Source organism: Moschus berezovskii, chromosome 19, assembly GCF_049115385.1.
Source record: "Moschus berezovskii isolate FMDL1 chromosome 19, NW_MosBer_1.0, whole genome shotgun sequence".
NCBI classification, from domain to species: Eukaryota; Metazoa; Chordata; class Mammalia; order Artiodactyla; family Moschidae; genus Moschus; species Moschus berezovskii.
Window position 1 is genome coordinate 55,061,257 of NC_142478.1, and position 21,696 is coordinate 55,082,952.

Genomic DNA, 21,696 nt, shown 5'->3' on the forward strand with positions numbered 1-21,696 from the left:
TGATAGGCATATGATAAGAATTTTTAAATTTTTTAAAATTCCAACAAAAAATATTTATTATCTCTGACCACACCTCCCATGCTTCCTTGCTATAATTTCCTAAGTGTCACTGGGCACTCTTTTCTATTCTCATATAAACCTGTATAAAGACACATAAATGGAGAGAAGAGGGTGTGAGGGCTGTTTCTCCAAAACTGGCATCAGGCAACACGCTACACTGCACCTTGCTTCTCTCATTTACTAGTTGCAATGGGCTTGCATCTCAGTTAGACATGCAGAGTATTTACACTATGGGAATTGACACACGCTCTAAATCAAAGCTTTTCTTCTCAGAGAGCTAGTTTACCAATACACCACTGAATGTATCTATATACACCCAATTACATAAAGAGATAAACCCATTTTTCATATGGCACAGAACCAAGAAAAAGCAGGATCCTAGTCAGACAAATACTATGCTCTGTCCTAATAATTCATTAAATAGACATTTTCAGTTTGCAAAATCAAAAAGGCAGCATGCAAAACCAAGAGGACAGTGTTCCCATAATAATAAAGACTTTGTATCGGCATAAAGGCCCTGCCAAATGTACGACAACTCTCCTGGGAAGCCATCCAAAGATGCTCTGTGTGCTTTGGGTTCAACCACATAGTAAAGCCAGCCCTCTTAGTGACAAGGGCTAGGTATGGTTCAGCTCAGTGCCTGGAAGTTCTGAGGCCACAAAATCAAGGAATGATTGAAATTCATCAACTATTCTAGAAACAACTTTGCCATTAACCTACACATAGAGTCCGTCTTAATGAACACCTGGTTTCTGGTGAGTCACTGCTGCTGCTAAGTCGCTTCAGTTGTGTCCGACTCTGAGCAACCCCATAGACCGCAGCCCACAAGGCTCCTCTGTCCCTGGGATTCTCCAGGCAAGAATACTGGAGTGGGTTGCCATTTCCTTCTCCAGCGCATTCACTAGTTTCTCACATTTGAGCTCAGAATCGCCTGGGATCTTGTGAAAACCCAGTTCCTGGGGCCCCACCCTGAGAGTTTCTGATGCAGCAGGTTTGGGGTGGGGCCCAGGAAATTGCATTTTGACCAGGCTCCTAGGGGCCCTGATGCTCCCAGTTCATGGACCACAGTTTGAGAAGTGCTGTACACAGTAATCCTTAAAGAACACAGGTATACGTCAGCTAATTTAGCTATGGCAAGGAAAGAAAATCATTTGAAATGTCAGTCAATCTACTCCACACCCTGAAAATTGATCCCTTATTACCATTAATATAATAAAGTAACACACAATCACATTTACAATCCTACCTGGTTTTGTCTTCACAGTATCTAAAAATAGCCTCTTTGGTAATTAGCCTGTTAGTTCTTCGCATTTCGTTCAAAACTGCTGTCATCCAGTCCTCCACACGCCCCTCAGCCCGGATGATCTTCCGGAACTCCATGACTTCTCCTTCTGCTGATATCATGGCAGATACCAGTTTTTCTCCACTGTCCCCGTCATGAAACCTCAGCAGTGCTATGTTGTCATACATCTGCAATACAGTGGAAGAGTCCACCCTGTAATACTTTCACTGGGTTCTGGAATCAAAGAACAGCCTGCAGTGCCTCAGTGACATCAGGGCTGCCAGGATGTCAGCAACAGCACCAGAGACCACACACCAAATAGGTATCTCTTTACCCAGTGACAGACGTTCATTGGGTACTTCCTTTTATCTGTACTGTGAAAAGGTCTGAGGTGGGTTGAACAAAAATAAAAAAAGAGAAGATAGGTTCTCTCCCCACCCTTGAGATTCTAGGGTGTACATTGGGATGGAGAGGTATCCGGACACATGGACCAGCTGAACACAGGATGAGTGGAACAGCATGGTGATTAAACACTCTAGGGCTGAGGAATTAGAGACCTCCCAGGAATGAGGAATGAAGGCTCCCACTGTCCAATCAGGTGTCTTGGACCAAGTTGCTTCTCCTCTCTCAGCCTGAAATAAACATAATTACGGCACCTACAAAATGAAGTCAAAGGATCAAGTTAAATAATGTGCGTGATATGTCAGCTCCTCATATGCTTGGCATTTGCTGGCTATCCTCATTGTTACTAATCAGAGTAATATTCAGGGAAATGCGTCTTTTAAGGCCCATTAGATAAGACAAGGCACTCTGCAAATCAGGCAGGAGGACAGAAAGGCAACAAGCTTTAAAAAATAAAATCAGAGGTTTACAAAAGGAGCTACCAATAGCCAAAGTACTTCTAACAACACATTTTTCTACAATAGTAAAATATGTGTTTATGAAAGCAGAAACAGAATATATGCCTTCACCCTTTGAGAAAGGAAAACATGCAGTCAAACTGTAACTCATACTTTGAGAAGGAAATCAACATTAATTAAAGAAAACATAGTGTATTAATCTTGTTTCCCAGGTGGCACAAGTAGTAAAGAATGCACCTGCCAATGCAAGAGACATCAAGAGACTCCGGTTCGATCCCTGGGTGGGGAAAATCCCCTGGAGGAGAGCATGGCAACTTCAAGTATTCTTTCCGGGAGGATCCCCACGGACAGAGGAGCCTGGTGGCTACAGTCCATAGGGTTGCAAAGTCAGACACGACTGAAGCAACTTAGCACACAGGCACGTATGCAGTGTATTAAGCAATTGATCCTCAGTACTTTGTTTATTTGAAATAAAGTAATTGCTCTACAATGCTCTCCATCATGGATGATTTTGCCCCCAGGAACTCTCAGCACTGTCTGGAGACGTTTTCAGTTTTCACAGCTGGAGAGGGATGCTTCTGGCATCTACTGGGTAGAGGCCAGAAATGCTTCTAAACAACCTACAGTGCACAAGACAGCCCCCACCCCTGACATAAACACATCCACACGCAGAGAGAAAAAACTGTCTGGCCCAAAAAAGAAGCTAAAAAAAAAGAGTGGATGGACTTCCCTGGTGGCACAGTGGATAAGAATCCAGAAAGATTCCACATGCCACGGAGCAACTGAGCCTGTGCACAACTACTGAGCCACGCTCTAGAGCTCTCAAGCTGCAACTACCGAGCCTGCGAGCCGCAACGACTGAGGCTCGCGTGCCTAGAGCCTGTGCTCCACAATAAGAGGAGCCACCGCAAGGAGAAGCCTGCGCAAGGTAACAAAGAGTAGCTCCTACTTGCTGCAGCTGGAGAAAGCCTGCAAGCAGCAAAGACCCTGCATAACCAAAAGTTAATTAATCAATTAAAAAGAGTCATTAGATGTATAAAACTGACTCTCTGCTGTACACCTGAAATGCACACAACATTGTAAATCAGCCACATGCCAGTAAAAAACTAAATACCTCAACCAAGATGCCAATAGTGTCAAGGCTGAGAAACCTCTAGGCTGATACTAAACATGGAGCTTTGATGAGCTGACCAAAGATTATTCCTGGCACTGCTCTGATTCTCTGTCATAAGAGACGGTTTTGTCTGTTCTGTTTCCTGCCCTTCAGTATCACTCACAGAGACACGTACATTTGTGTAAAAGTATGAAAACACAGGCTGGAAGGAATTACATCAAAGCCATGATAATGGCTGCCTTTTGAAAGTGGAAGAATTGTGAACGGGGATGAAACAAAGAGTGTGTCAACTTTATCTCCATAATTTTATCTTACAAAAAAAGAGACAAAACAAATATGACTAACCAGTAACAAGGGTGTCAGTTCTGGGGGGGTAGATAAGGTTCTTTAGCCAACATTATCAGGCAGGCACTGTTGAAAGTAGTTTACAAACATTAACTCATTTAATCTTTATCTTTATAAATGTGTAGAATTGGAGTTATCTGAATTTACAGGTAAGAAAACTGATGACCAGAGAGGTTAAGTCACTTGCCAAAGGCCACACAGCAAATCCATGTAGAGCCAGGATTTGAACCCAGACAATCTACTGGATGTGCTGAACCACTATCCTGTATGGTCTCTCTGGTTATTACATTCATCCTTGTATATTTCTGCATTTTTTTCAGTTTCTCAAAAAGTGTTGTTTGGGGGACTGTGGAAAAAGAACAACAACAGCAGCTCAGTGCTGGTATGACTTCAGAATACAGTGGATTTCATCAGATTTATGTTTCAAATAAAAACCCCAGCAGTGTTCCACAGTCTTGGACTGCTGAGTTGAACCCAGCTGTGTAGTGGACTCAGATGAGCTGCAATTACAGAGCTTATGGGGACACTCCCATGGGAGGCCCCGGGGGCCGACCTTGATCATATGCTCTTGGACGCAGAGCGGGTCGCTGTTCCCCAGGATACTGAGCAGTTCATCATCGGAAATGAAGAAGAACCTGGGGAAGGCATTCCTCTTGGAATCTAAGTAGTCGTTCAGGCTCTTCTGGCACTTCTCCAGGCCCTCACTGATGTTCTGCAGGTCGCTGAGGCGGTTGGGGGCCTCACAGCATCTCTTGATCACAGGGTCTTTCAAAGTCTCGCCCATGATCTGGATAAAGTCAAGAGGACAACTGTCAATATGGATGGACCTAGAGAGTGTCTTACTGAGTGAAGTAAGTCAGACAGAGAAGGGGAAATATCATATGACATCCCTTAATGTGGAATCTAAAAAGAAATGATACAGATGTCCTATGCGTGCATGGAAAGTCACCTCAGTTGTGTCTGAACTCTTTGCGACCCCATGGACTGTAGCCTACCAGGCTCCTCTTTCCTTGTGGATTCTCCAGGCAAGAATACCAGACTGGGTTGCCATTTCCTTCTCCAGGGGAATCTTCCCGATTCAGGGATCAAACTCGGGTCTCTTATGTCTCCTGCATTGACAAGTGGGTTCTTTACCACCTGGGAAGCCCCAAACATGAGTTGGCCGCTCATACTGAGAATACAACAGCATCACTGAGCAGCAGAGCACCTGGGCTTTGAGGTCAGGTGGGCTGGGTGACACTCCTTACCCCACTAACTACTAGCAGCAGTGCCCACTGGTACCACCCTTTCTGGAAAGGACTTTAAGATGACCATAGTCTTTCATGGGTAATTTACTTATAAACAATAATAAGATAATAATCCTAAAAATGGAAAAACACTTCAGACAAATTATTTTTGAATGCAAAGAGTTTCACTTCAAACAAGATATCCAGTTACTAGACAATAAATCAACTAAACTAATGTCAGTCCACTCACTGAGACATTATATAAAGTCATTGAAATGTTTTATCAGATTATTTCATAATACGAACTATGTTTCTCACAATATGAAGAGAAAATTATAAGATGAAATTATACAAAATATTGGGCTTCTCAGGTGGCTCGGTGGTAAAGACTCCACCTACCAGTGCAGAAGCCAGAGGAGACATGGGTTCGATCCCTGGTTTGGGAAGATCCCCTGGAGGAGGAAACGGCAACCCATTCCAGGTATTCTTGCCAGGATAATCCCATGGACAGAGGAGCCTGGCAGGCTACAGTCCATGGGATCACAAAGAGTCGGATACAACTAAGAGACAGTATGCACACACACATACAAAATATCATTACAATTGTGTTCTTAAACCTATATACATAGAAAAATAATACATATTAAAGATGATGAAACTATGGAAGACATATCTTTTCCTTCTCTTCTACATTTGCCCAAGGTTTTTAAATAACTACTACTTTTATAATAAAAAGTAAAAATAAAAAAGTTGTAGTGCCTTACGCTGGTGGCTTAAGATCAAACAGAAATTTTTACTGAAGAGATTTAATTCACATACAATGACAGAAAAAATTCAGAAGCTACAAACAGACCAAATACTACATGCAAATACATAAGTGAAAGTATCTCCGATTACTGTCCATCTTTCAAGACTAAAATAGAAGCCAGTCACTTGCCCTTTTAAATACTCTGTCGATGTTATCAAACTTCTTTGCTTCATCTGGAAGTTGTGATCTGATATCTCCACCAATAAAGATGCTTTCCAGATACATCCATTTTCTCTGAACCAACATCCAAATCTGTAAATGCACAACATTATCATCAACACAGGTTCCCAGGTGCCTCAAGGTGTGTATGGCAAAATCCCACCCTAACACGGGACAGATATAAATCAATTCAGGTCAAAAGAATTTCCATGAAAGAGGGCAGAGTAAGTGCATATGGTGGTTTAGTTGCCAAGTTATGTGTGTGCAGCAATAAAGACCCAGCACAGCCATAAATAAATAAATTATTTTTTTTAAAGAAAGCAAATGAAGGAAGCCCATGCCTGACCACACTCTTAGCCAGTGAACCAGGCCTGGCTTCATCCCACCCCAAGTTTTAGGGTGTAACTATATTAATACAAGGTGCCTGCCTGTGGTCTCAGGACAAAAACAAGGCTGTCACACAAAACTGGTGAAATGAGCCCTGGTGGCTCACAGAGGTCTGGACATAAAGCAGGAAAGCCCCAAACCAACTAACATAAGACCTGGTTGGGTGCTTCCCAACATGATAGACTAGGTTGGGAAAACTGAAAAAACACACATCAAAGTGAAATGAACACAGGCAAAAAAAAAAATGTATGCAAGATGGGCTTAAAAAAAATCAAAATCACACAGAGAAAAACCCACTACCCTGTGAGAGTCTCCCCTAAAAAGAGGAAAATTCTAGTTTGAGAAAATAAAAAATAGAAGGAAATCAGAAAAGGGTTTTAAATATATTTAAATTCTTCAATGTGATATAGCAGATGAAAGCATTCTTGAAACAAGAACATAACAGTATTAAATAAGAACAGGGGCACATGAAAAAGCACTAATGAGGAGTCCTGTTAGTTAAAAATGCATTCATTGAAATAAAAACTCAGACTCACTCCTCTAATTATGCATCCCTCCCCTCAAAATAAATCAAAGAGGATCATTAGTTTCTGAGCACAAAATTGTCTCATACAAAGTTTCTTTCTATGAATCAGCTCCTTTCCATCTTTTGTGTGCCTTTTTTCTCACCTCAATGACTTCCCCTATGAGAGAAAGCGTTTTTTCCCATTTGTGAACTGTCTGCAGGAAAGGTCCCACAAATCTGCTTCCTGAGATGCTTTGCAGGTTGAAAGTGTTGTCATCCAGGCACTGGATGATATCGTCAACAGACCCCAAGACGTAGCCTCGCTCCTGGGTGCCTTTGTAATACTTGACCACATTAAATTTCATATTTTCCCATGTGTCCAGGATTTCCTTCACAGCCTAGTCAGGAATATGAAAAGAATGGTTCAGGCACATGGGCTGAAAACAACAACCCCAACCCAACAGCAGCTTCCTGAGTTTGCCATGGATCAGCTCCTCAACCCAGAGTTCTGGGTCAGTGTTCCAGATAAACTGGAAAGTCTAGTTGTCAGTTACCCAGTACTTGCTCTGTGCCAGGCAAGCACATGCTATACACCATCTCCTCTAGTCCTCAAAGCACCCCAGCGAGGGTGGGGTTATTATTATCCACACTTTAGCAGAGGTGGGAACTGGGGCAAGAGAAGGGTCGGCTTGCCACTTTCACTCAGCTGAGTGCCAGAGCCAGGGTCTAAATTCTGTAATTGGCCTCCAATCTGCATGCTCACGAGATCCTGCCTCTGTGTTTACTGTTTAGCAAGAAGATCACATCACAAAAAATGTGTCTATTTTTCATGGCATGTTCAAAAACCACCTGCCGATAATTATGTGTCTGTGTATATATACACAGATGTGTGTATATTTGTGCATGTGTGCATATGGATCTGTGTACATCAGGTACATGTGTGTGCATGTATGAGTGATATATTCGTATTTGTGTACACCTATATGTGTGCAAATGTGAGAGCATGTATGTATATGGGCACAGCACTCATGTACATGTTGGTGTGCGTATGTGTATTTTTATGTCTCTGTAGTGTGCATGTGTATGTGTGGATATATGTTTATATGTGTACATATGTGTATACACATTTTTGGGGGCCATGCTATGCAGCATTCAAGGAGATCCAACCAGTCCATTCTAAAGGAGATCAATCCTGGGTGTTCATTGGAAGGACTGATGCTAAAGCTGAAACTCCAATACTTTGGCCACCTCATGCGACGAGTTGATTCACTGGAAAAGACTCTGATGCTGGGAAAGGTTGGGGGCGGGAGGAGAAGGGGACGACAGAGAATGAGATGGCTGGATGGCATTACCGACTCGATGGACATGAGTCTGAGTGAACTCCGGGAGTTGGTGATGGACAGGGAGGCCTGGCGTGCTGTGATTCATGGGGTCGCGGAGAGTCGGACACGACTGAGCGACTGAACTGAACTGAACTGATGCAGCATGCGGGATCTTAGTTCCCCAACCAGGAATGGAACAGATGACCCCTGCAGTGGAAGCTCAGAGCCCTAACCATTGGACCACAGGGAATTCCCTGCATAGGCATTTGAAAGCATTAAAGAATGAACACTAAAATGGTAATAATTTATCTTCAGGTGGTGGAATTTATGAGTGATTTATTTTCTCAGTTTTCTACCTTGAACACATTATTTCTTTAGTAAATACGTTGAACAATTGTTTATAAGAACAATTAAAATATTTAACTGAGGCAGAAGTTCTATTTCTAGAACAAATAATACTTTCTTATTCAAACATAACAGGTACCAGAACAAACAGGTTTTCTCTTCGAATTTAAAAAAAATTCTTTTTTTTTCCTAGCCTGTTTTATAATTAAAAATAGTCCTACCTTCTCAATGGCTATCTCCTTAATGGCCGACGTCACAATTTCGTTGAGAACATCAGTGTGTTTGTGAAGCTCCATAGCAAACATGTTTTCCAAGGTGAATGTTTCAGTCATTTCAAAAATCACACCCGTTTTCTCCATAAGCTCTTTCCAATGCCTGAAGGTGCATCCACATCAAAAATCTTTACTTCTACTGAGTTTAGTGATGGGTATAAATATTCCCTCTTCAACCAACAGTTTCCCAGGTGGCTCAGATGGTAAAGAGTCTGCCTGCAAGGCAGGAGTCCCGGGTTTAATCCCAGGGCCAGCAAGTTTCCTGGGAGAAGGACGTGGCAACCCACTCTAGCATTCTTGCCTGGAGAATTCCATGGATAGAAGAGCCTGGTGGACTACAGTCCATGTGAAAGTTGCTCAGTCATCTTCAATTCTTTGCAACCCCATGGACTGGGCCCATGGAATTCTCCAGGCCAGAATACTGAAGTGGGTAGACTTTCCCTTCTCCAGGAGATCTTTCCAACCCAGGGATTGAACTCAGGTCTCCCGCATTATAAGCAGATTCTTTACAAGCTGAGCCACCAGGGAAGCTGTTGGGGGTCACAAAAAATCAGACAGATTGAACAACTAACACTTTCACTTTTCTTTCTTCAACCACAAGATAAATCCCATTATAAACACTTCTTGCAATGGAATTTGGAAACATGAAGACAAATTTGGAATTATATGTATGTCCACAGTTTTCCAAAATCCCATTAGCTGCCAGAATTAAACCCAGGAAACAACATCTAGAACAGTGGTCCCCAACCTTTTTGGCACCAGGGACCAATTTTGTGGAAGACAAGTTTTCCATGGACTGAGGGGTGCGAAGCGGGTTATGGTTTGGAGATGATTCTCATAAAGAGCACGAGACCTAGATCCCTCACATGTGCAGTTCACAGTAGGGTTCACACTCCTATGAGAATCTAAGGCCACCGCTGAACTGACAGGAGGTGGAGCTCAGGTGGTCATAAGAGCGTTGGGGAGTGACTGTAAACACAGATGAAGCTTCACTCGCCCGCCCGCTGCTCACCTACTGCTGTGCAGCGTGATTTCTACCTGGACCGGGACCTGTACTGGTCCATGGCCCAGGGCTTGGGAGACCCCTAATCTAGCAGATACTTTCTTAGATGCCCCATCTTAACTACCACCTAAGAAAACACACTTTTCATTTATTGGTAACTGTTTCTGCATGGTCTCTAGACGGGTGATCCCGGCCTCTCTGGATCACTCAGCCTATTTGATACCCTGTTGTAATTCACAAGCATGCCTGTGTTTGATAAATATTCAGCAATTACTAACTCTCTTCAGGTAGTGGGCTGGCAGCTGGGGGTTCAGAGTGGCTGAAAGGTAAGGCCCCTGCCCTCGGGAACACTGCTACCAATTTGGGGAGACAGGCAGTGATCGATACAATAAATCTACAAATTAAATAACCACCAAATGTTTCAAGCATTGTGAAAAAAAACACAGCACGATAAAGAAAAGCAGCTACTTCAAACAGAAGGAACAAGACAGACACAGCACCAAGCAGCACTGCTCTTAACCCAATCTGTACTCCTCTGAAGGTTCATATTTGCCCACATTTATGGTCCGATGCATATGGAATGAATGTAATAAGGCAGCTAAACGTGGCACTGGATTGGCAGAACGCCAGGCACCCAACATTTAAGCAGTAAGCATAGAATCACTAGGTTTTGTTGTATAGAGATGGTCAGGAAGAAGAATCCAGTTTTTCTCTCTCTCGTCCCAGGTCTAGCGTGGGAGTTGATATAGAAGAATTCCTGTGGTTGATAATTTAATGGGAACTTTACACGGAAGCAATATTATATAGAGAAATATTACTTGTATATTTCTAGCCCTGCGTTGCAGCTGGAATCTTGTTCTTTGTCATCAGATCTGAGCAAAGACATATCTCAAAGTAAAAGTTCCTCCACCAACCTGTCTCTTAGAGCCTCGTGCTTCAAGTCAAGAAGTAAAGGAATTGAGTCTTTGAATGCCTTCATTTTCGATTCCAAGTGGTAGGCCACCGATAAATTTCGGACCTGACGGGGCAGCTTTCTGAGGGACCTGAGAAAACTTTCAATTCCTTCCTGGAGAAACTGAACATTCAGGTTGATCCAGAGTGTCTGAGACCATTCTTCCTTTGCAACCTGGAAATAAACAAGAAATAGTCCCATCAACAAGACCAGTCTGGAAACTCAAAGGTGGTTAGAAGAGAGAGCACATTCTTAACCCTTGGGCGTGCTCGCTTCTTTCCAAATATTAACATCCATTTCCCCAAAACAGGAGGCTTGCCTGGTGGCTCAGTGGTAAAGAATCCACCTGTCAAAGCAGGAGATACAGTTTCAATCCATGGGTGGTGAAGATCCCCTGGAGAAGGAAATGGCAACCCTCTCCAGTATTCTTGCCTGGGAAGTCCCATGGACAGGGGAATCTGATGGGCTATAGCCCACGGGGTCGCAAAGAGTCAGACACGACTGAGCAGCTAAACAACACTGATCCCACAACAACCTCAAATTCACAAAGGAAAGATTAACTGTAAGGCTCTCAAACACAAAGGCATTCCAACTTTTTTAATCCTTCACAAAAGGCTTAAAAATAAGGCTTACACAACATTTAAAAAGGCTTACACAAAAATAAGGCTATATCTGAGAATGTGTGGGATCCAAAACTATGCCTTTCTTTCTTTCAGGGAAAACAGAAAAGCAGGATGTCAGAAATCAGTGTTTTTAACTCAGGGAATCACCGGGGTCTTAAAATATGCACTTCATTCAAGCGCTGTCTTTTTCTGACAAAAGCAGCTAAGGTTACAAAATACCAGCAACTTAGATACTCCTGCTTAGTTATCATAAAGAAAAGACTTTGCGTTGTAGCTCCCTGAGATTGAATGTAAAAAAGTACTGTCTTACATACAATTTACCATCCTGGGTGGTTTGCATTTGCAACCTGTGACATCCAGGCTTGACAGAGTTGCTTGAATCATGAAACATATTTGACAGGAAATTATGTTAATTCATGGAATATGTGTATGGTGATTTCTTTTATAATTTTTATTGGTGTACAGTTACTTTATGATGTATATGTCATGTTATATTTGTGTGTTAGTTGTGTTGTTTAGCTGTGTAAGTTTCCACTGTGCAGTAAAGTGAATCTGCTATGTATATACATATATCCCCTCTTTCATGGATTTCTCTCCCATTTAGGTCACCACAGAGCACTGAGTAGAGTTCCCTGTGCTGTACTGTACATTCTCATTAGTTTTCTGATTTATACCTAGTGTCACCAGTGTATATATGTCAATGCCAGTCTCCCAATTCACCCCACCCTCCTCCTTTCCCTCTTGAGTCCACGTGTTCATTCTCTGGAGACACTAGAGAAAGCCTGTGTGCAGCAGCACAGACTCAGGGCATCCAAAATATAAATAAACAAGAAAAATGTTTTAATTATTTTGACTTCACATCCTTCACCCACCAGTCCTCATCTCTGCTTCTCTTTGTAACAAGACTCACTGGAAACATCATCTATACTGGCATTTCTAATGCCTTTCTCCCCATTCTCTCTGTTGTTCTGAAGCTTCAGGGAGAGTTTGATGGTGTACGATAAAGCTGCACGTATTTCAAGTGTACAACCGACATGTGTGCACATTTGTGACACCATCAGCTCCATCTAGATAATGAACGTATCCACCACCATCCCCCTCAGTGGTCTCCTCCTGCCGCTCTGTAATCACCCCCTCCCACCTCTCTCCTTCCACCCCACCCCTAGGTAACCGCTGACCTGCTTTCTGCCAGGAATAGGTACAGTGGAAAGCAGGACATTCATAGCATTAGGCAGCCATCACAGGCTCATCAGGTTCCAGAACTCTCTCCACACCCCAGATGGAAACCTCGTACCCATTAGCAGTCACCCCCCATCACCTCCTCCCAAGATCTAAAGTATGAGTTTCTCTGAAATCTGCCCCAGCTCTTTATGACTATGACCTCAAAGTCTGCTGAGCCGCATTCCCTCCATAGAGACCAAACCTGTGGGTGGACGCTTACCTTCAGTCCTTCATAGAGCTCGTAAATCACCTTCAGTCCGCTCATTTCCTTCTGCACTTTGAGCAGCTCTGGGTACATCGTGATTGGAAGATCAAAAAGCTTCTCAGCATTAGCCAGCTCCTGACGGTTCTTTTCATGTCTCATCAGCTCTTTATCAAAAGTGGCTAAAAGTTCTACTCCTAATAAATAAGTAAATAAATAAATGCATACTCAGCAGTGAAGAATTCACCTGCTAATGCAGGAGTTCAGTCCCTGAGTTGGGAAGATCCCCTGGAGAAGAAAATGGCAACTTATTCCTGTATTCTTGCCTGGAGAATCCCATGGACAGAGGAGACTGGTTGGCCACAGTCCATGGGGTAGCAACAGAGTCAGACACGACTTAGTGACTAACAACAACATAATTGATTTCCAGTGTTGTGTAACCTTCAGTGCATTGCAGAATGATTCAGTTACACATATATCTATTCTTTTTCAGATTCTTTTCCCATATAGGTTACCACAGAGTATTGAGTAGAGTTCTCTGTGCTATACAGTAGGTCCTTGGTGATTATCTATTGTATATATAGTAGTGAATACAACCCCAAACTCCTAATTTCTCCCTCCCCTGACCGCCTTTCCCTTTTGGTAACCATAAGTTTGTTTTCGAAGTCTGTGACTCTGTTTTGTAAATAAGTTCATTTTGAATACATACCTTTTATTGATAGAAAAGAAGTGATTTATTAGCATAGGATGCTTGTATGAAATTCACAAGCAGGCAGGCAAGTGTTTGAATACATACAATCTTAAGGTATACAAAACTGAATAAGAAATCATGGACAATATGCAAAATTATCACATCAGCCATAAAAGCCAATTGGGAAGACAAATGTAGAATGACCAGACTTTATCTCTCCATCATTCTAACTAAAAACCAGAGGCCAGTTACTGCAAGCTCCTCCTGTTAGAAACTTCTGTCTCCTAAGCATTCTTGCTCTAAATGGTCTCAACTTGGGCTACAGATTAGAATCCCCATGGGGGTTTTAAAAAACTTTGCTGTCCAGGGGCTTCCCTGGTGGTCCAGTGGTTGAAAATCCACCGGCCAGTGGAGGGGACACAGGTTCGATCCCTGGTCCAGGAAGATCCCACATGCTCCAGAGCAGCTAAGCCCGTGTGCCACAATTGCTGAGCCTACATGCTGCACCTACGGAAGCTGGTGTAGCGAGAGCCTGTGCTCCTCAACAAGAGAAGCCACACAATGAGAAGCCCAAGTACCATAGCCAAGAGTAGCCCTCGCTCGCCATAACTAGAGAAAACTCACGTGCAGATAAAAATTAGAAAATAATAATATATAAATTAAAAAAAATTTCTAAACCTTGATGTCCAAACCACCCTTGAGATCAGTGGAATCAGACTATGTGAACCTGGTCCCCAGGGAGCAGCGATCTTTAGAGATCCCCAGAGGAACCCCGTGTATAGGCAAGCTTACAAACCACCACTCCATCCAGTCTTCCCATAAAATTCTTAAGCAGAATGTCTTCAAAGGCCTCAGTAAGACCAATGTGGATATCCTTACCTCTATCAAGATCTTCACCTACAGAACCAGGGCCTTCACGATAAAACCGTTTTGCAAAATCCTCTATCTGCTGTCTGTAGTTCAGTATTTCACCTCGAGTAATCTGAGGAAAAGCAAGGTTGCATTAAATTGAGCCCACTGGGTATTCTTCAACATCTTTATTCAGAAGGTGAAGCATTTAAAGGTACCTCTGTGAACATTCTCTTTATGCCTCCCAGAGCATGCTCCACATTCAATGAATCATTGAAAAGGTTTGACCACATGCTCTCAATATTGTCAACAAGTTCTTTCTCTGCATCAGTAGGCTTTAAAAAAAAAAACAAGTAATAAATGACAAGCAGGCTTGGAACTGAAATTTCTGGTCAAGGCTACTGTCCTGGGATTTCTGTATCTGGGTAACAGTAGAATAGGCCATTTGAACAGATGTTGATTGAATTATACAAATTGGATATTTATAATCCAAATATAAATCAGACGAATGTAATTTTAAAAAGAGATAGATAACATAGGTAGGTAGAGAGAGAGATAACCTAGAGAGATAAGTCATTCATAAAGTAAAACTGAGCTTCAAATCAACTTCATCTGATTTGAATAAGGTTATCTTCACCCATTAACACACCCAGCTGTGCTGTCAGAAGCAAAAATAAATCTCCTCTGATGAAACATAGCATCATGAAAGGCCTCTGATTCTCTTTACAACTTTTCAAAAATGATGTCCAGAACTCAGTCAGAAATAACAGAATGAAAAGGATACGAATGACTTGGAGGAAATCAAGAGACACACAGACAATATAAGCAGATAGTAATGGAGCTCTAAGATACAGAATCTTAAATGATTTTACTTAATAAAGAGAACAAAGGACAGAATTGAAAATTTTGACTTTAATTATAAAAATATAAATTTTGCACACTCTACAATTTTCTTTTTCCTTTGGAGGATGCTAGGGAACCAAATTATTATTCTGAAAACATGTAAATACAGGTCAAGAATCAAGGATTTAACCTACCCTTTTTATATAAACTGTATCTCAGGATTGATAGTTTTTAAGGAAAAGTTCCTCCTTTTGTTTTTATTATTTTTTATTGAAGTATAGTTGACCTACAATATTATGTTTGCTTCAGATGCACACCATAGGGATTCATTATTTCTATACATTACAAAGTGATCACCACTACTGTGCATTTTCTTTTATTTTTTAACTCATTTGTTTATTTTTGGCTGCATTGGGTCTTAGCTGAGGCATGGGGGATCTTCCTTGCTGTGTCCAGCCTCAGTAGTTATGGGGCATGGGCTTAGTCGCCCCAAGGCATGTGGGATCTTAGTTTCCTGACCAGGGATCAAATCTGTGTCCCCTGCATTGAAAGGCAGATTCTTAACCACTGGACCACCAGGGAAGTCCCCACTGTGCATTTTCTGATAAGAGAATCTCTAGCTTGCAGAAAAGGCTAAGGTGCAGTTGAGCAATGAAAGCACTCAAGTGATGAAAATGTTGAAATACAGATTTTATGCAAATGCTGGCTTATAACAGCTATTTGTTTCTCCTTTCTACTTTGTTTTTCCAGTGGACTCCTTTTTATGTATCATGTGATGTTGGCATGCACAATGTCACATATAATTTCAAGGAGATTGAAACCCTCAACCCTCAAACTCATCCATGGGCTTTCTGAAGGTCTTTGAAACCCATGTTTAACAAACTTAAAGACAACTGAACTATCATCTTCTACCAGTTTCTCTTATTGTCTTATCTCTCACCTCCACTTTTTTCATTTTTGCAATAGCCCTTGATTTATTAAAGAAAATTAACATCAAGAAAAAGGAAGAGGGCTTTGGGGCTTCCTTGGTGACTCAGTGATAAAGAATCCACCTGCCAATGCCGGAGACAACAGTTCGATCCCTGGTCTGGGAAGATCCCACATGCCACGGGGCAACTAAGCCCATGCACCACAACTCGTGAGCCTGGGAGCCGCAGCTGCTGAGCCCACATGCCACAACTATTGAAGCCTGCAAACCCTAGAGCCTGTGCTTTGCAACAAGAGAAGCTACCACAATAAGAAGCTCAAGCACCGCAACTAGAGAGTAGCCCGGCTTGCCACCACTAGGAAAAGCCCTTGCAGCAATGAAGACCCAGCATAGCCAAAAAATAAATAAATAAAGAGAAAAGTGAATAAAGAAAAAGGGAAAGAAAAAAGAAAAGAGTTCACTTACAAAGAGCCCATACATCGCCATGGTGCGGTACCTCTCCTGCACGTCCCGGTATCTGAGTTCCATGACTAAAGATTTACTTCGGATTTCTGCGATGGTTGCAAGTACAAACTTGAGATCCTCAAGGGTACTGGGGCTCTTCTTCAGGTTTTTGCTCAGGGACTATAAAAGAAAGTTCAAAGGGACACTAAATAAGCATAGGGGGGAAAATACAGTGCCGAATGAAGCCCTGACTTCCTTGAAATGAAAGCAGTTTTAGAGAAACCCTGGGGCTCTGTCCCACAACAGACAGTGCACTGGACTTTCAGAGAAGACCTGGGATCCACTACCTGTATCTCCTCGTGCAGGTTATTGAGTTCCTCTCTAGCTGAGTCATTGAGGAGTCTCCCGAGCGAAACCACCCAGGACTTGGCATTTTCCTGCACAGTGTTAGCCAGGGGTCCGAGCTGAAGGCGGATGCAATGCTCATCTTTGATCAAGAGGTGGTGCATCACTTCAGAGGCGATCCTGGCATAGAACTGCAACTTCTCATCGTACGCAACACAGGGAGGCTTCTTAGCAGCAAATTTCTCCATCACAATGGCTTTGTCCAGTTTCCAGAGAGGTCGGTAGCGCTTCCATTTCTGCAGGTACTTCATAAGATTGACCAGAATCCTGTGGACGTTTTGGGGGATCATAACAGCCTGCTCAATTATCTGAGGGTTCTGAGAGATATCATTGTAAAAGCTGATGGTAACAAGTTCTTCCTCCTCTCCCTTCTGTGGAGGGCATTCTATGCAGCTGCCGTTCATCCAGCGAACAAAATGCTGACAAAATAAGAATCAGAGTGGGGCAGGGGGAAAGACAGTCCTTTAGTATCTACTTTGCTCCCTTTGTACATGTCATAGGCTTCTCTGGTAGCTCAGGTGGTGAAGAATCTGACTGCAATTCAGGAGACTCCAGTTCAATTACTAGGTAGGGAAGATCCACTGGAGAAGGGATAGGCTACCCGCTCCAGTATTCATGGACTTCCCTGGTAGCTCAGACAGTAAAGAATCAGCACACAATGTGGGAGACCTGCGTTTGATCCCTGGGTTGGGAAGATCCCCTGGAGGAAAGCATGGCAACCCACTCTAGTATTCTTGCCTGGAGAATCTCCATGGACAAAGGAGCCTGGCGGGCTACAGTCCATGGGGTCGAAAAGAGTTAGACATGACTGAGCGACTAAGCACAGCACACAAAACAGTACTTATTATATTCAGCAATAAGTCTTGCTAGTAAGGAACCATGGACAGTATGAACAGTTAAAATTATATGACACCAGAAGATAAGCCTCCCAGGTGAGAAAGTGTCCAAAGAAGCAACAGTTAGAACTGGACATGAAACAGCAGACTGGTTCCAAATTGGGAAAGGAGTATGTCAAGGCTGTATGTCACCCTGCTTATTTAACTTATATGCAGAGTATATCATGCAAAATGTCGGGCTGGATGAAGCACATGCTGGAATCAAGATTGCCTAGAGAAATATCAATAACCCGAGATACGCAGATGACACCACCCTTATGGCAGAAAGCAAAGAAGAACTAAAGAGTCTCTTGATGAAAGTGAAAGAGGTGAAAAGCCGGCTTAAAATTCAACATTCAGAAAACTAAGATCATGGCATCCAGTTCCAACACTTCATGACAAATAGATGGGGGAACAATGGGTACAATGAGAGATTTTATTTTTGGAGGCTCCAAAATCACTGTAGATGGTGACTGCAGCCATGAAGCAAGAAAGGACGCTTGTTCCTTGAAAGAAAAGCTATGACCAACTTAGACAGCATATTAAAAAGCAGAGACATCACTTTGCCAACAAAAGTCCGTCTAGTCAAACTATGGTTTTTCCAGTAGTCATGTATGGATGTGAGAGTTGGACCATAAAGAAAGCTGAGCATCAAAGAATTGATGCTTTTGAACTGTGGTGTTGGAGAAGACTCTTGAGAGTCCCTTGGACTGCAAGGAGATCCAACCAGTCAATCCTAAAGGAAATCAGTCCTGAATATTCATTGGAAAGACTGATGCTAAAGCTGAAACTCCAATACTTTGGCCACCTGATGTGAAGAACTGACTCGTTGGAAAAGACCCTGATGCTGGGAAAGATTGAGGGCAGGAAGAGAAGGGGACAATAGAGGATGAGATGGTCAGATGGCATCACTCACTTGATGGACATGAGTTTAAGCAAGCTCTGGGAGTTGGTGATGGACAGGGAAGCCTGGTGTGCTGCAGTCCATGGGGTCGCAAAGAGTCAAACATGACTAAGCAACTGAACTGAACTGACTGAACTGTACAACTGTGCTTATTTCCCATGCTAGTAAGGTTATGCTCAAAATCCTTCAAGCTAGGCTTCAGTAGTAAGTGAACAGAGAAGTTCCAGATGTACAAGGTGGGTTTAGAAAAGGCAGAGGAACCAAGACCAAATTGCCAACATTCGTTGGATCATAGAGAAAGCAAGGGAATTTCAGAGAAACACCTATTTCAGCTTCACTGACCACTAAAGCCTTTGACTCTGCAGATCACAACAAACTGTGGAAAATTCTTAAAGAGATGAGAGTACCAGATCACCTTACTTATCTTCTAAGAAAGCAGTATGCAGGTCAAGAAGCAACAATTAGAACCGTATTGGTTCAAAATTGGGAAAGGAGTATGTCAAGGCTATATACCGTCCCCCTGCTTATTTAACATATACGCAGAGTACATCATGTGAAATGCTGGACTGGGTGAATCACAAGCTGGAATCAAGACTGCTGGGAGAAATATCAGCAACCTCAGATATACAGATGATACCTCCCTAATGGTAGAAAGTAAAGAGGAACTAAAGAGCCTCTTAATGAAGGTGAAAGAGGAGAGTGACAAAGTTGGCTTGAAACTCAACACTCAAAAAATTAACATCATGGCATTTGGTCCCATCACTTCATGGCAAATAGACAGGGAAAAAGTAGAAGCAGTGACAAATTTTCTTTTCTTGGGCTCCAAAATCCCTGCAGCCATGATATTAAAAGATGCAAACCTAGACAGAGTATTAAAAAGCAAAGACATCACTTTGCCAAAAAAGGTCCAGTTAGTAAAAACTATGGTTTTTCCAGTAGCCATGTACAGATGTGAGGGTTGGACCATAAAGAAGGCTGAGCATCAAAGACCTGACACTTTTAAACTGTGGTGCTGGAGAAGACTCTTGAGAGTCCCTCAGATTAAAAGGAGATCAAACCAGTCAATCCTAAAGGAAATCAACCCTGAGTACTCACTGGATGCTGAAGCTGAAGCTCCAATACTTTGGCCACCTGATGGGAACAGCTGACTCATTGGAAAAGCCTCTGGTGCTGGGAAAGATTGAGGGCAGGAGGAGAAGGGGGTGACAGAGGATGAGATGGTTGGATGGCATCATCAACTCAATGGACATGAGTCTGAACAACCTCCAGAAGATAGTGAAGGACAGGGAAGTCTGGAGTGTTGCAGTTCGTGGGGTCACAAAGAGTTGGACATGACTGTGCAACTGAACAATTCTGTGAGCTGTCTTATAGATAATGAAACCCCCACCAGCTGGAAGAAGTTAACAACATACAGACCAGACTGTAGCTGTGACATGAGCTGCCACAATTCTGAGAACTGGCTTCAAGGAAACAGGAACAAACTGACAGTGGAACTGAAGATCAGTTGTACTTAAAGCAATCAAGATGATGCTAGCCAGACCACCAACGACAATTTCAAAATGACAGTCAGAGCTGACTGTGCTGTTTCTGCATGTAACCCCCTCCCTCTGTCCATAAAAGTTCTTTGCGCACTGGTTGTCAGTGGGAAGGGGGGGTTAGGCCTTTGGACAGGTGTCCACCCTCTACCACTCACCCCTCATCCCCATTCAGTTCAGTTCAGTTCAGTCGCTCAGTCGTGTCCGACTCTCCGCGACCCCATGAATCACAGCGCGCCAGGCCTCCCTGTCCATCACCAACTCCCAGAGTTCACCCAAACTCATGTCCATTGAGTCGGTGATGCCATCCAGCCATCTCATTCTCTGTCGTCCCCTTCTCCTCCCGCCCCCAATCACTCCCAGCATCAGAGTCTTTTCCAGTGAGTCAACTCGTCGCATGAGGTGGCCAAAGTATTGGACTTTCAGCTTTAGCGTAAGTCTTTCCAATGAACACCCAGGATTGATCTCCTTTAGAATGGACTGGTTGGATCTCCTTGCAGTCCAAGGGACTCTCAAGAGTCTTCTCCAGCACCATAGTTCAAAAGCATCAATTCTTCGACAATCAGCTTTCTTCACAGTCCAACTCTCACATCCATACATGACCACTGGAAAAACCATTGCCTTGACTGGACGGACCTTGGTTGGCAAAGGAATGTCTCTGCTTTTTAATATGCTATCTAGGTTGGTCATAACTTTCCTTCCAAGGAATAAGCGTCTTTTAATTTCAAGGCTGCAATCAGCAACCGCAGTGATTTTGGAGCCCAAAAAAATAAAGTCTGACACTGTTTCCGCTGTTTCCCCATCTATGTCCCATGAAGTGTTGGGACCAGATGCCATGATCTAGATCTGATAGATAGAGTGCCTGATGAACTCTGGATGGAGGTTCGTGACATTGTACAGGAGACAGGGACCAAGACCATCCCCAGGGAAAAGAAATGCAAGAAAGCAAAATGGCTGTCTGAGGAGGCCTTACAAATAGCTGTGAAAAGAAGAGAAGTGAAAAGCAAAGGAGAAAAGGAAAGATATAAGCATCTGAATGAAGAGTTCCAAAGAATAGCAAGGAGAGATAAGAAAGCCTTCCTCAGTGATCAATGCAAAGAAATAGAGGAAAACAACAGAATAGGAAAAACAAGAGATCTCTTCAAGAAAATTAGAGATTCCAAGGGAACATTTCATCCCCATTACCAGCATCCAAATAAAACATACTTTGCTTTTCACCAACCTGGCCTCTTTAGCTCTTGAGAACTCAGCAGTCAGACCTGAGTTCTGTAACTCTGGGTCACGTGCTGTCCACAGCTGGTGGGCCTAACTCTCTGCAACCAGAGACCACCCAGGAAATAACACACACTTCCGCCCTTACCTTGGTCATCTCCACACAGTTTCGGACACAGTGGACACACATTTTGTCAATCTCATTTGCGTTGGGCTGCAGGATGATCTCTGGCGCTGTCAAGATGGTTTCCGTTTGGAACAAAGGGACGTTTCCAAGGACTAAAGAATTAAAAGACTGAAGATTCCTAGGAGGGATTAATAAAA

At 42.9% G+C, this 21,696-nt stretch overlaps 1 protein-coding gene across 2 annotated transcripts in view; it reads right to left on the reverse strand.

The window, feature by feature from the left end:
* The window catches only part of DNAH10 (dynein axonemal heavy chain 10), a 156,602-nt gene that overhangs the window by 93,248 nt on the left and 41,658 nt on the right, over positions 1 to 21,696 (reverse strand). For both annotated transcript variants that reach the window (XM_088828117.1, XM_055404325.2), the window contains 12 exons: positions 21,521 to 21,677; positions 16,789 to 17,265; positions 16,463 to 16,621; positions 14,445 to 14,561; positions 14,257 to 14,359; positions 12,705 to 12,883; positions 10,603 to 10,814; positions 8,635 to 8,788; positions 6,911 to 7,144; positions 5,825 to 5,947; positions 4,215 to 4,448; positions 1,307 to 1,530 (listed from right to left, as the gene is read on the reverse strand). In XM_088828117.1, the coding sequence (XP_088684243.1) occupies positions 1,307 to 1,530; positions 4,215 to 4,448; positions 5,825 to 5,947; positions 6,911 to 7,144; positions 8,635 to 8,788; positions 10,603 to 10,814; positions 12,705 to 12,883; positions 14,257 to 14,359; positions 14,445 to 14,561; positions 16,463 to 16,621; positions 16,789 to 17,265; positions 21,521 to 21,677 (2,373 nt within the window). The remainder of the gene's footprint in view (positions 1 to 1,306; positions 1,531 to 4,214; positions 4,449 to 5,824; positions 5,948 to 6,910; positions 7,145 to 8,634; positions 8,789 to 10,602; positions 10,815 to 12,704; positions 12,884 to 14,256; positions 14,360 to 14,444; positions 14,562 to 16,462; positions 16,622 to 16,788; positions 17,266 to 21,520; positions 21,678 to 21,696) is intronic.